The 14,030-nt window shown below is 37.5% G+C and overlaps 1 protein-coding gene across 5 annotated transcripts in view; it reads left to right on the top strand.

The window, feature by feature from the left end:
- The window catches only part of Ccdc141 (coiled-coil domain containing 141), a 172,527-nt gene that overhangs the window by 104,344 nt on the left and 54,153 nt on the right, over positions 1-14,030 (top strand). For all 5 annotated transcript variants that reach the window (XM_048345160.1, XM_048345161.1, XM_048345162.1 and 2 more), the window contains 3 exons: positions 9,435-9,576; positions 9,985-10,104; positions 11,791-11,982. In XM_048345160.1, the coding sequence (XP_048201117.1) occupies positions 9,435-9,576; positions 9,985-10,104; positions 11,791-11,982 (454 nt within the window). The remainder of the gene's footprint in view (positions 1-9,434; positions 9,577-9,984; positions 10,105-11,790; positions 11,983-14,030) is intronic.

Here is a 14,030-nt window from a genome sequence, read left to right on the forward strand (position 1 = left end):
GCTACCTAGTAAAGTATTTATTTGTCCTTCCAATTTGCTAAAAGTAATTTAGGGTTTATAATGAAACATGTATTAGCTCAATTTTTATCCTTGAATGAAAGATGGTACCATTTTTCATTCTGTCTTGTCACGGTAGATTTAAGCATATCATTCTAATTCTGACTGAATAGTTTGCTTTGGAGTAATAACTTTGGCTATTATTTGTTTCGATACAATGGAACTTGCTCACTGGAAATGCTTTGTTCCCATATTTCATATTTCATAGAAAAATAGCAAGGGAGTTAGTCAAGATTCTGTTTACTATTCCTGCAGGTTTCACTTACAATAGACACCACTACTTTCCTTAGTTCATACTATTGGTGTTTGTTAGGTTGGAACCAGATGTTGTCCATTCACTAATTCATTTGTTTGTTCTAAAAACATTTTCACATCTTTTGTAAAGTCAGGGGCTCCAAATACATGAGTGCTATTGGTGAAGTTTCTGTCTTCATGTTGTTGATTTTCCAGTTGGAAAAAGAACACGCAGCAAATAAATAAAATACGTGAGATATGCTTATACAGCAATGACTACTATTAAGTGAGATGGAGCACAGGATGACTGTGTAGTGGGGACTATTTTATACACTATACTCAATGACACCAAGAAGGTCCCATGCAATCATCTCAGAGATGAGCAGATGCCACAGAGCAATGGCAAAAACTGTCACAGATCAGAAAGTGTGGATAGAGGGGAAGAAAGCAAGGAAGCAAAACAAAGAAAAAATTTCCTTGTCTAACAAATTTATCTTTAATTTTATTTTATAAAAACTCTCCAAGGGGCTAGGAATGTGGCTTAGTGGTAAAGTGCTTGCCTAGCATGCATGAAGTCCTGGGTTCGATTTCTTAGCACCATATAAACAAAAAGTCAGAAGTGATGCTTTGGCTCAAGTGGTAGAGTGCTAGCCTTGAGGAAAAGGAAGCCAGGGACAGTGCTCAGGCCCCAAGTTCAAGCCCCAGAACTAGCAAAAATAAAGATAAAATTAGAATTAGATGGGCCTTAGATTTTTTCCAAAGACTTAAAATTCAAAACACTTGTCTGCTTCTAATACATGAATGATCTTACTCCTCACCGAGGGGGCAGTGATGAATATTGTCCTTGTTTTTCCCTAGATGAGGAAACTGAGGCACTGAGATATTCAATTACTTGCTCTATTGCCTGTTGCTCAGAAGGAGGGGGTTAGTACTGGAATGACAGTCTGCCACTTTGCTAGATTGCTAGCTCTCTCTCTCTCTTCTTTTTTCTGAACAGCAAAGAAATAACAAGGAGCCTGTTTCGTTAGTAAGCACACATTGTTTTTCTTTTTGAAATTCTGATGTGCTTAAGATGTATTCTATTTTCTGGTTGCCACTCAAATCCCATTTCTTTCCGTTGTTTTTTAAAGTGTTAAAAATGCACATAGTTATTCAGCTGGGATTTTTGCTAGGGTTCACGATCTATCTATCTATCTATCTATCTATCTATCTATCTATCTATCTATCTGTCTGTCTGTCTGGCTTCAAGTCTTAAGAACCTATGAATGTCCAATCAAGAATGTAAACAGTAACCAAGCACCCATGACTCATACCTGTAATCCTTGTTATACAGGAAGCTGAGATCTGAGAATTACGGTTTGAAGCCAGACTAGTCAAGAAAGTCTGAGACTTTTATGACCAATTAACCACTAAAAAGCCAGAAGTAGAGATATGATTCAAGTGGTAGAGTACCAGCTTTGACTGAAAAAATAAGGATGGCACCTAGGTTCAGAGTCCAAACCCCGGTACTAATGTGCACACTCACACACACACACACACATGCACACTGAGCATCAAAGGTGTTTTTCTCAAAGCACAAGGGAACTAACTATGAGGATAGCCAATGTTAAGAACAAGGAGACACAATCATAAACTCAAATAAGGATAAGCCAAGGGAAAGAACCATGAACAGTATCAATTTGATAGGCTGAGTGTAAAGCATCTGTATCTTCAAGCCAACACAAACAGAATCAACACTTACATAATACTTCTTTGAATTCTTTTACATTTGTCACATCTACTTCATTACTTGCCTTTTCATTGTATGCTGTTCTACATCTTCCCTTAGTTGCTTTTCTTGTGAGTGGTTCGTTTCAGCCAGGCCATGATATTGACTTAAAAGTTGAAACTACCCAGGAAAATTTTTTAAACTTTTCTTTAGCTTACTATTTACAATCTAGGTGGCACATTAAGGGGATGGAAAGTGAACAAAAGCAACCCCTACTCCCCAGTGAAACAAAGGAAAAAAATTCCTTGTCTAATAGACTCATCTATAATTTCATTTTATAAAAACTCTGCCAAGGGGCTGGGAATGTGGCTTAGTGGTAGAATGTTTGCTTAGCATGCATGAAGCCCTGGGTTCGATTCCTTAGCACCACATGAACAAAAAGCCAGAAGAGGCGCTGAGGCTCAAGTGGTAGAGTGCTAGCCTTGAGCAAAAAGAAGCCAGGGACAGTGCTGAGTTCAAGCCTCAAGACTAGGAAAAAAAATCTCTGCCAAATATTTAGGAACATAAAACTCACTTTTTAAAAAAGTAGTGATAAATATCTGATGCTAAAATCCAGGAAATTAACATGTTGATTTCTTATGTCAATGTTGACTCTGCCATTTTTCAGATATCTTCATATCTGTGTTAAACTGTTCTTCCTAGAGATTGAGTAAATATCATAACTGTCTTCCCCCTCAACACTGTTAAGTTTTCTTATTTGTTGTTGTTTGGGTTTTTTGTGTTTTTATTTGTTTGTTTGTTTGCCAGTCCTGTGCATTGAACTCAGGGCCTGAGCACTGACCCTGGCTTCTTTTTGCTCAAGGCTAGCACTCTACCACTTGAGCCACAGTGCCACTTCTGGCCATTTTCTACATATGTGGTGCTGGGGAATCAAACCTAGGGCTTCAGGTATATGCAAGCCCTCTTGCCACTAGGCCAGATTCCCAACCCTGTTGTTTGTTTTCGTAATCATTTTGAAACAATTAGTATAGAAGATAGTATAGAACAATTAGTATAGATAGTATAGAACAATTAGTATAGAAGTATAGAAGTATAGAAGTTTATACTGTCTGTTAAATTCCAGAGTAACTCAATCAAGCCTTTGTAAAATATATACAAATTATTTGTGCCATGTGTATGATGTGATGTAAAGTAGTAAGGATTGCAGGTGGGACCAAAAGATCTCTAAAAACTGAGTCTGTAGAGCAAGGCTGAGAAAAGGGGTAGAAACTCTGTTCTGGAGAGCCAGTAGAAGTTTTCTTGTATTAGAAAGTTTGTGAGGAAAAGAACAAAAATGATAGAGAAGAAGCAATGTAAATAGACATGTTCGTGGACAAGTTTCTCATTACAGCTCTCTTCAGAATAGTCCTAACTCAAAACCATACACACACACACACACACACACACACACACACACACACACACACACACACACACACACATATTCCCAGATACAGGGAGGTTTAAAGGCAAGCATATATTCTAAGCACATTTGAAAATAAAATATTTTGAAGAATACATAAAGACAGAGAATAGCCTTTCGCTTCTGTCTCTTTATTGTCATAAAAGGCACATATATGTGTGTGTGCTTATAGGTGTGTATGCATTATTTATTTGGTGAGGAGAGATTATTAAGATATATAAGCCAAGTCAGAAAAACAATTATCCCCCAAACATGCATTTCACTTTCACAGCACAAGTAGCACTTTTTCAAAGTAAGGGTGAAAACTAGACACCAGTTGTTTTCTCCAAAGTAAAGGCAGTCATACACAGGGAAGGACACTGTGCAGCCTTCTAAGCAACAAGATAAAATACAAGGAAAGATAAAGAAGCAAGAAGCTAAAGATAAGGAAGATGTTTTGTCTCATCTTCCAAGTATAAGTTGTCTGTAGACAGAAAGAAAAATTTGATCATCTGATCTCTTCTGTGGAGACTGAGTAAGCTCTCAAACGCTCACCATCTGGTTCAGTTCCTAATCCAGATGGGCTGCCAGTAGTAATTTATGAAAGGGTGCAAGCAACGTGTCGTTCTCTGTAAAGAATCATTACAACACATTAACACTGAGATTTGCTCCCCTCCAGGAGCCCCAATTTGTGTCAGATTCAAAGATAGGGCAACTGCTTTCCTCCAGTAAATAGAACTAGAAGTCATTACATCTTTGATTTTTTTTTTTAAAGATCACTTTTTTCTTTCTTTCACTTCCTTCCCCTCTTTTGGCTTAATGAATAAAGGAGAAAATGCTCCCATTAGATAGCTTCTAACAAATGCCTGAAGTTTTCACAATCTGTTGTTTCTGGGTTTCTGTGACATTGGAAAAGATGAAGACAATATCAGAAGCAATCTGAGTATCTCATGCTCACTGCTGACAGGCACCACTTAATCCATTCAGAGGAAGAAAGCCCAAAGGTCAATCAATTTATTCAATGCAAATCAAAGAGCCACAAATCCTTAGGGCCAGACATCTAGCCCAATGATAGTCTCACTGCACCAACCAGCTGCATATTAGCAGTGTTATTTCAGAGTCAGAACAAAACGACAGGATACCATGATTTGTTTCAACCAAGTTTTGTTTGCCATCATCAGTCCTTTGTCCATCATTAACTTAATATAACTATGAACTAATATAACTCATGGATTTCTGTTGGTTTGCTGGTAAATTGATCAAACCACTTGGAGTTCAGAAGTCAAGGAAACTATCAATATGTATACTGTATATATTTTTCATCATTAAAATTATAGTTTATTAGCTTTAAGTACAAAGAGATTATCATTGTATATGTGAATTTATGAGTACAATGTATTTTAATCAATGTCACCATTTACATCATTCTCTCCCATCTTGCCCAATCCTACCTATTCCCTCAATTTTCCTGGTTCCATAGGATATGCATTGGATATTATTTTATTCTCCTCCCTTTTCCCCTTCATTCATCTACACCCTTGCTTTAACTTCCCCCCAACCTATCTCAAGTATCAGCTTCCTAGTAGTCATTTTCCTAGACTGTGAGCTCATTCTTCTAAGGAATTACACCACTGGAATCCTCTCCTGCATACACCGTACTTCAGTTAATACATTTGTATACATGGGCCTTTAACTCTGAATATGTTTACATATTTTTATAAATCAGAGCAAACTTCCACATATGAGAAATAATGCATCTTCTGTCTCTCCAGACCTGATTTACTTCACTTACCATAATGTTTCCAGGCCCATTCAGTTCTTGGCAAATGATATAATAATAAAATTATTTCTAGTGGCTGAATAAAATGCCCTTATGTATATATAACATATTCTCTTGATCCATACATCCATGTATTTAAGTGTTTCATAATATTAAAAATCAGATTCTAGAATCAATGTTAAGAAGTTCTTAACTGGAAGTGATGGAATCAGGGCTGGTTGCAATCTGCAGCTTTGGGTTTCATTAAGAAGACTGCATAAGGGTTGAGTAGCCCTGAGACTGGGAGACTGATGGAGCATTAGATCCCAATCAGAACATGGGAAAAAAGGAAGAGATTAATGCTCAGCCAGATAGAGGTGACTTCACAAAAAACATAAGGGATAGAAGTAGGAACTAGCTGGGAAAACCTGGATGACTGGAAGTTTCTCTTACTAAGGACGGCATCTAAGCCACAAGTAAAAGCCAGTATGATTGGACAGGCAGCAATGCACAGTGAAAAGAAGTCACTGTCTGTCCTTCTAAGGCTACAATCCAGGAGGGAAGGATCAGCTAAATCAAACTGTAAATGCTAACCTTGCTTTTACCTAGCAATAAATGTTAATACAGCATTTTCTTTCTTTTGATTTCAAAAAAGAAATTAAGTAATCTTTGGATAGCCCAAAACATCTGTATGTGGCTAAAAGTGTGGAGCCATCATTACTCAAAAAATATTGAACAGTTACCAGTGACATTTTTAATATGATACCTGTGCATTTCTCTCAATTTTTAAGTCCTTTTTTCTCCTTCCTTAATAATAAATTGCAAATTTACTAGTTAAAAGACTATGTACTTGGGGCTGGGAATATGGCCTAGTGGCAAGAGCACTTGCCTCATATACATGAAGCCCTGGGTTCGATTCCCCAGCACCACATATATGGAAAACGGCCAGAAGGGGCACTGTGGCTCAGGTGGCAGAGTGCTAGCCTTGAGCGGGAAGAAGCCCTGGACAGTACTCAGGCCCTGAGTCCAAGGCCCAGGACTAGCAAAAAATAAAAATAAAATAAAAAAGACTATGTACTCAAGGTTTCAAGGGATATAAGAATAGCTAAGTCACCATACCTTCCCCTTATAGGATGGACAATGCAAAAGACGTAGCATAAAAGAAAAGAACTTTACCATGGAAAGAGACAGAATCTCTCAGGCAATAGAAAAACAAAAACAGAGAGAGATCCTATTTGTTTGGTTGTGATTCATTTAAAGTAAAGTTGCTGCTTGCTTAAAAGTGTCATTTTTACTGAAGGAATGGGCAGTTGCTTTGTTTTGTTGGGTTTTTTTTTTGAATTTTTATTGTTATCTTTTCGTTGTAGGAAGGAGTTGCCATTTAACAATGCAGTTTATGAATACAGTTTCAATTAGGTACGGTGCCCCTCTAGTGGCCATTTTGCCAACTACAAATACACATTACATATTCAGTCTATTTGGGCCAACTACTAATAGACAACAGCACTACACACACACACACACACACACACACACACTTCCTAAATCCTCTCTACTTCCTACAACATGTGTCACAGACGCTAAACAAAGTACAAGAAGACAATGAAGAGTGTGAACACAGATCAGGATCAGGTGAACAGGTTCAAATCCTAGCTCTGCCATTTCATTACAGAGCAAGTTACTGAAACTGTCTGTTGTTCAAACTGTTTATGTTCTAAATGGAAATAATAATTATGCTTAACTCAAAGTCAGCGTCTAGAGTCAATTGTGAGAATTAGGAAAGATACTACTTGAGATGTTAAGAATGTTGCCTTTATCACAATAGAACTCCACAATTATCTTTAGTTGTAGTTATGATAACAGGGTAAAAATGAACCAGTGTTATCTGCATTTCCTTAAACTTTATAGTTAGGATTTTAAATTTATTATTACTCTAAAAATAATTAAATAAAATAATTAGGCTAGTTTTATGTTTCAAAGGTAAATTATCTCACCTCTATCCATTTCATCAGCTAGAAATTTGAATTACTGACAATTCACAAAGTTATCTTACGTACTCTATCAGATAATGCATGCAATGTACTGAACAAACTGACATGTTTGTTGCAAAAATGAACTAAATAGTAGCAACTATTAAGATCACATGCAAAGTTCTGAGAAGCACAGCCTGAATCCATATTGCAAATGGCACTATACAGTTGTACAACATAATTTTAGAGACTAGAGAGCTTATTTGAATAATAAAAGAAACTTGCTTCAGGGTAAATATTGTTACAAAACTATAATAACACACAATGGAGAAATTTGGAAGGAAGCTGGAAATTTGGGAGGAAGTGGAGGCACTAAACTAACTTCAGCCTAGAGTTTGAGAGTAGGTCTGAACTCTAAAATCTTACATATCATAGGATTTATGGAAAAGTTCCAAATATTGCTTCATTACCATATTCTTTGGAGAAGGCTAAAGACGGATATGAACAGAAGCCAAGAGGTTTGGCAGGACCTGGTTTCTAAAGACTAGTTTTCTCAAGGGAACCACCTATTAAAAATATAGAGTCTACTAGATCCTTTTTGGGGGTCCCATCGTTCCCTAATCTAAGTTGGGCTAGTAAATTCATATACGAATGTAGTGGAAGTAAGGCACATTCTGGGGACTGGAGGGAAACACAGAAAAGGCAGTATCATTCATCTTGGTTGTTGAATTTTTCTTTGAAACTCAAGTTTATATTTCTCAATTTTGCTTATCATGTCCAAATTGCAATTGCCTTTTATCTCACTTCTAGACATCTTTTCTGCATGCTTGAAATTTTTTCCACAAGCTTTGTCCTCTGTACCTTCTTTCCATAGCACTGATTATTCACATTTTATCTTTCTCATTTCACACTTTCCCCTATTCTACAGAAAACTTGAAACCCACAGTAGACAGGACAGCGTGTCTTTAAAGGGTCTTCTTGGTATTAAAATACCTTAGTCCGTTTTCTATTCAAAAGACAACAGTAGTATTTCCAAATATACCACTTGTATAGAATCTGTAGCATTCTGTATCATGAAGAATTGTTTCTAAAAATCTTACAATGTTTTTATTATGCTTTACATTATTTCTGAGTATTTAAGTGCAAAACTACTTGTTCAGATGTAACCCTGGCAGAACATTGTATGGTAGAAATAAGATTTCTCAGACTGGTTTGCATATTGTCCTTCCTTCACACTTATCTGGGACCCTTGTGGTCCTGACAAGACATAGCTGAGTGTTTCTCCCCTGTGTAGTTTCCCAATTATCATATCAAAGAGGCTGCTTCCCTTGTCAGTCCTTTGGAAGTTTGCCTCCATTTTATTACTAATTAAGTTCATGTTTAACAGTCACAGATAAATTATTTGAGTTAAAATTACTGAAATCTGTGTGTCATTCTAAGATTTTTTTTATTGTTGATCTTTATTAGTATTTGAAGGAGATGACTGATGAAAAACTAAAGTGCAATTTCTTAAATAGGAGGCCAGGTTCTGTTGTAGGGATGGCTTAGACAGTTTAAACGTGCTCTTTCCATCAAGGGTATTCTTTCATTGTGATCATGCTTAACTTGGAGCTGGTCATAAAGAGTACTCCAATTCATTTATTCATTGATTTAAAGGGAAAACTTTTTATGAGGTCATTTGTCACATTTCTTTGTGTCATGAGACCACCAGAAGAAAAAAAAATATGATTCTTGATTTCCTGTACATGAACAAGTATGTATAATACCTAATGTTTGGGGATGAGTTGATTTCATCTAATGAATACAGCATTTAGTCCTCATACACACTGAGAACAGGGACCCTAGTGTTATATAAATATTTCAACCTATCAGGTTAGCAAATGCTTTGTTAATTGGCTGATTCACATTTCTATTCAAAGAGCATCTTTAGATAAACGAAGCTTTTAAATAATACCCTTAGGAAAATCTTGGCAAGCATGCTGTCTTTGCCATAAGGTTCTCAAATGTATCTTAGGGAAATATTAAAAAGTAAACCTTTAGAAAAGAGCATAATTTATTGTTTCCCCTGAGGAATGACTGTCAGCAAAAGGGTATAATTTGGCTTTGATACCTGTTATACTAGTATAACTGTTTAATTTCTATTATCTTAACTTTTACCAAGTCATATCTCACAGGAAAAGAGAAGTTCTGTTTTCAAATGTTCCCTCTTCCTGAGGTTTCTATGTCAAGGTCAAGTGAACTCACAGTTAAGTTTGTTGCATTCAGCCCACAGGTGACTGGTATCCATGAGACGGTGGTTTGCCTTCAGAGACAAGTGGATCATCTGATAGAACAGTGCTCTGCGCACAAAGAATTTGCTCTTAAAAAGCAGAAATTAGCAGCCTCCGTGGAGGATTTCCTAAGGAAGGTAGTTTCACATAATGAAATGTAAATTTCTCATTTGGGGATCAGAGATGGTTTACCAGCTGTGACGAGGGAGGGAGGATGGAGGGAGGATAGGGATGCATTGGTCTAGACATTTATGTTCCACATTAGCTTAAAATTGGACATGACAGTTGTAGTTCACTATTGCTCTTTAGCTATCTATCTATTAGGACTGTAATATACTCCCTTTTGTATTGGTATTTTTCAGTTTGTGTATCCCTTAGGCAAAACAATGGGTTTCATTATGCCATTTTCACATATGCATAGAATATTCTTCGATCAGGTTCATCTCCCATGCCCTCTCTTGTACCCCCCACCTTCTACCAATCCCCATTCTCTTTCTGACTAATTACATTTCTACTTAAGACTTTATAATATATTTTTATTAAAGGTAGAAATATCAATTCAGAAAATCAGTCCGGTACTTTTCAATGCAATGGATATTAGTTCCAGCCTTTCTGAATCAGAGAAGATTTTGAATAAGTATCTAGAACTAGATATCCAAACTAAGGTAAGCAAAATAATAACTATTATTATATCAATGATTTTATAAATATTTTAAAGTTTTTCATGTCTAAAACGTAATCCTCCCTTAAGAATTGCAAGTATAAAGTACTGTGTCTAAATTACATAATTAATGGTACATTACAACCTAGTATTAAACACTCATTTGGCTTTGTCTTGCCTGAGCAATACTAAAACTGCTTTTGGAAATACCTAGAGGAGGCAAAGAGAATACTTCTCTAAGATTATTTGTGATTTTGTACAAGACAAATTCATACACACACACACACACACACACACACACACACACACTAAACTGAAGAGTTCCATAGTCAGTAGGAGCTAAAGTTCCAATGCCACCGAGACATAGAGGCCCAAACAGCTGAACCTCAGAACTGTAAACCCAGGAAGCAGCTGAAACTTGGAGGGAGTAACTAAGGACAGAATCTGCAAGAAGCCAAGACATCTGTGAGAAGCTAGGGAAGTTTGAAGTACTGAGAAGCTCAGAGACTATGAAGAGCATAGGTAGAAGCAAAAGCCTCACTGGCTAGAAGAATTTGACAGACCCACCAGGGGTTGAGGAGAGAAGGGTTTTGCATCCTAAAGCTTAAGAGTTGTAACTGTGACCAAGGGGCTTCCAGAGCAGTAACTTTTTGCCTTCAGCATCTGGAACAATGGGCCTCTCTGCCTTTGAAAGCTTCTAGTCAGAAGCCTCTAGTTCTTAAGTCTCAAAGCTATAGGACTTTAGGTTTAGAAATCCATCTCGTGAACCAGGATGAGTGGACATATTTTGCAGATTTGCCCTATTTTCTGTAACAAAATTAGGTGTGTGTGTGTGTGTGTGTGTGTGTGTGTGTGTGTGTGTGTGTGTGTGTGTGTAGGGTGGTGGCTGTATCTGTGTGTGTCTGTGTTTCTATGTATGAGTAGTGAGGCTTGAATTCAAGTCTGAGCAATGTTCCTTAAATTTTTCCCTCAAAGCTGGCACTTGACGGAGCCAGCTTCAGTGAAGCTAAAACTCTACTTCTGGGTTTTGCTGGTTAATTAGAGATATGATTCCCCTGGACTTTCCTGCCTGAGTTGGAACTGAAGTACTCAGATCTCAGCCTCCTGAGTAACTGACAGGCATGAGCCATGGATGCCTGAACAAAATTAGTTTAAGAATTTATTAGAGCTATTGCTCAGCCTCACAAAACAATTCATATGCATAATTATTTAAAATATTCCTGCCATTTTTCTTCTTTTAAAACCACTGATGCACCAAACAATCTTTGTTCTAATAGTGACACAGTAAGTAAGAATGCACCTGACACAGCCACAGGAGTTGAGATGGTTTTCATTTTTTAAAAAAAGTTTTTATTGTCTTTAGTTGTACAAAAGAGCTTCAATTCAACATAATTTCTGAGTACAAAGCATCTTGATTGATGTCACTCTTTTCTTCATTCTCTCCTATCTCCAAATCCTCCATTACTCCCATTACATGGCTCCATTCTCGCATATATACATTGCATATTTTGTCTTCAAAGGCCTTTTTTGTTCTTTTTGGAGTTTTCAAAGTGTCCTTTTCTTTTATTAAGGAAATTCTTGCTCTAGTTCAATTAAGACTGGTAATAGATCGATGTGCAGAAGGGTAATGAAGTGTGACTGTACATGATGCTCCTGTCAGCTGCTGACCTCCTGTGCTTCACTTTCATAGGACACAGCACATGCCTTAGAAGCAGCTAGAAGAATGCTGACAGAGAAAAATGAATTTCAACCTAATGAAGCACCATCACTTTCTTTTAAAGCTAAATGGCTAGAAGAAGAACTACATATACTTGGCCAACATGTCAACTTCAGGTCACAAGTCTATCAAATTTATGTGGCATTTCTAAAGTCATCAGAAGAGGTATGGTATGACGAGCTGGCCTGCCTCTGGTCATCCTTGCTTTCTGTGTGATAGAAGGCCTCCTCCCCAGGTAGAAAATTCTATAGAGGTTTTCCTTTCTGGTGCATCCCTTCACTTTCAGGCCCTTTGTGCCCCAAAGCATGACACAAAACCTCAAAGAATAAGTTGTCTCACTAAAAATAATACAGATATATGTGTAACTGTACATACAAAGGAAGTGTTGCAGTTTTTAATATGTTTACAAATACTTTCCATAACCTCAACATCAAACAAAATTTTCTGAAAATGTTATCTTCTAATCCATGGATCACTGAATACTAAGATATTAGTGTTCATAGAATTGAGAAATACAGTTTACTGGTTAAATATTTCATCTTTCTTATTTAATGCCTTTTAAAATATTGCCTCTCTGAACTTTCTCTGAGGCTTTAATTTGAAAAGGAGATAATGTTTAATGGTCACACAAGATTTTTCCTCTCAAGATCAATTTCTTTCTTTTTTTTTTTTTTGTGCTGTTTCGGAGCTTGAACTCAAGGCATGGGTCTTGTTCCTGATCTGTTTTCTCAAGGCTACTGTTCTATATCTTGAGCCATAACTCTACTTCCAGCTATTTTTGGTATGAAATTGGAGATCACTTTGAACTGAAATCCTCAGATCTCAGCCTTCTGAGTAGCTAGGGTTATAGGTTTGAACCTCTGGTGCTCAGCTAAAGATCAATTTCTTGAAGATAACCATCAGTAATAAAATAAACAAAAGTATTTTGGGGCTTATTTAATCCTGATCCCAGTGTACCATATAGTCAGAGTGATGGATGCTGGCCTAGTTGGAGAGATGGTTGCTGGTTTTGTGAGAGCTAGATCCAGCAAGCGTCACTCAGTTAGAGCAACACTCAAAGTTAGTGGCTTGCTTGATTTCAATCTTCCCATTACCTCCTACTACCTTCACCTCCTCTCACCCACCACACTATCCTGTCTCCTCTGTCTGATCTAAATTCTTGCCACTCTGACAGAGGTCCCTGCCCAGCCCCTGGAATCTTAGGGACCTATTGTGTGCTTTCTACAACTTCCATCAATCATCTGTCACTTTTTACTTTCTTTTAATTCTTCACACTGAAATCTAATGGGCCTGATAAGATCCTCCTGTGGATGAATATTTTTATTGGGGGCTCAAAACAATATAGACACTGCAAAGAAGTGCTCGCTTTCTGCATCTTTGTTGCCAAAAAGTGTTCCTACTTGGCATCCCATATTAGGCACCCACTTCCCTGGCCCACTCAGGCCTCCAAAGGGCTGTGAGCTTCAGCTTCATAAACAACACTTTCCTCATGTCCTTAGCTTACCAGCCTTCACGACGTCTGTTTACCTACCTGGCAGAGCCTCCTAGCCTTCTAAGCCTGGCAAACTATTACTCTCATATGCCTCTGGCATATTCCCTTTTAGCCTCATCAGCCTTTTACTCATTTCCATTCCACACTCCATCCACTCCACTCCCTGCCCTCCATGGGGACTAAACCTGCCAACTACCAACACTCAGTCAGTCCAACCCTCCATCAGTCCAATGCTCCGTTTACTCAGCTTCTCTTTCCAAGCTTGCAGACGCTCATGGAGAAAAATCATACAATTGTGCTGACTGGTAGGTGCTGCTACACTTTTATGGGTCTGTCTCATCTGGGTCCTCCATATGCTTCCTAGTTGGCCCATATCAGTAGTGATTTTCAAATATCTTACCCCAGCTTCCATCCCCTAAATCTCAGCTGAAGCCTTCACCACAAACCTCTAAATGAAATGAGGCCACTAAGCCTCACAGGATTGGCTTCTTTATGTTTCCAAATCTATTGGCCTATTTTACCCATTCTCCTCTAGCTTCAATAAAGTGACACACCTATTCCTGATCAGTAATCACTCCCTCCCTCTATGTCCCTACATTCTTTAAAATTTATCTCCAGATTAAAAAATTAAATAAATAAAATCTAGCTCCAGCAACTATCCTCTCATTTTTCTAATTTGCTTCTTCCATTGCTTCCTTTTGGCTTGGTCTACAATTGCCTC

This window comes from Perognathus longimembris, chromosome 4 (genome assembly GCF_023159225.1).
Source record: "Perognathus longimembris pacificus isolate PPM17 chromosome 4, ASM2315922v1, whole genome shotgun sequence".
NCBI lineage: Eukaryota > Metazoa > Chordata > Mammalia > Rodentia > Heteromyidae > Perognathus > Perognathus longimembris.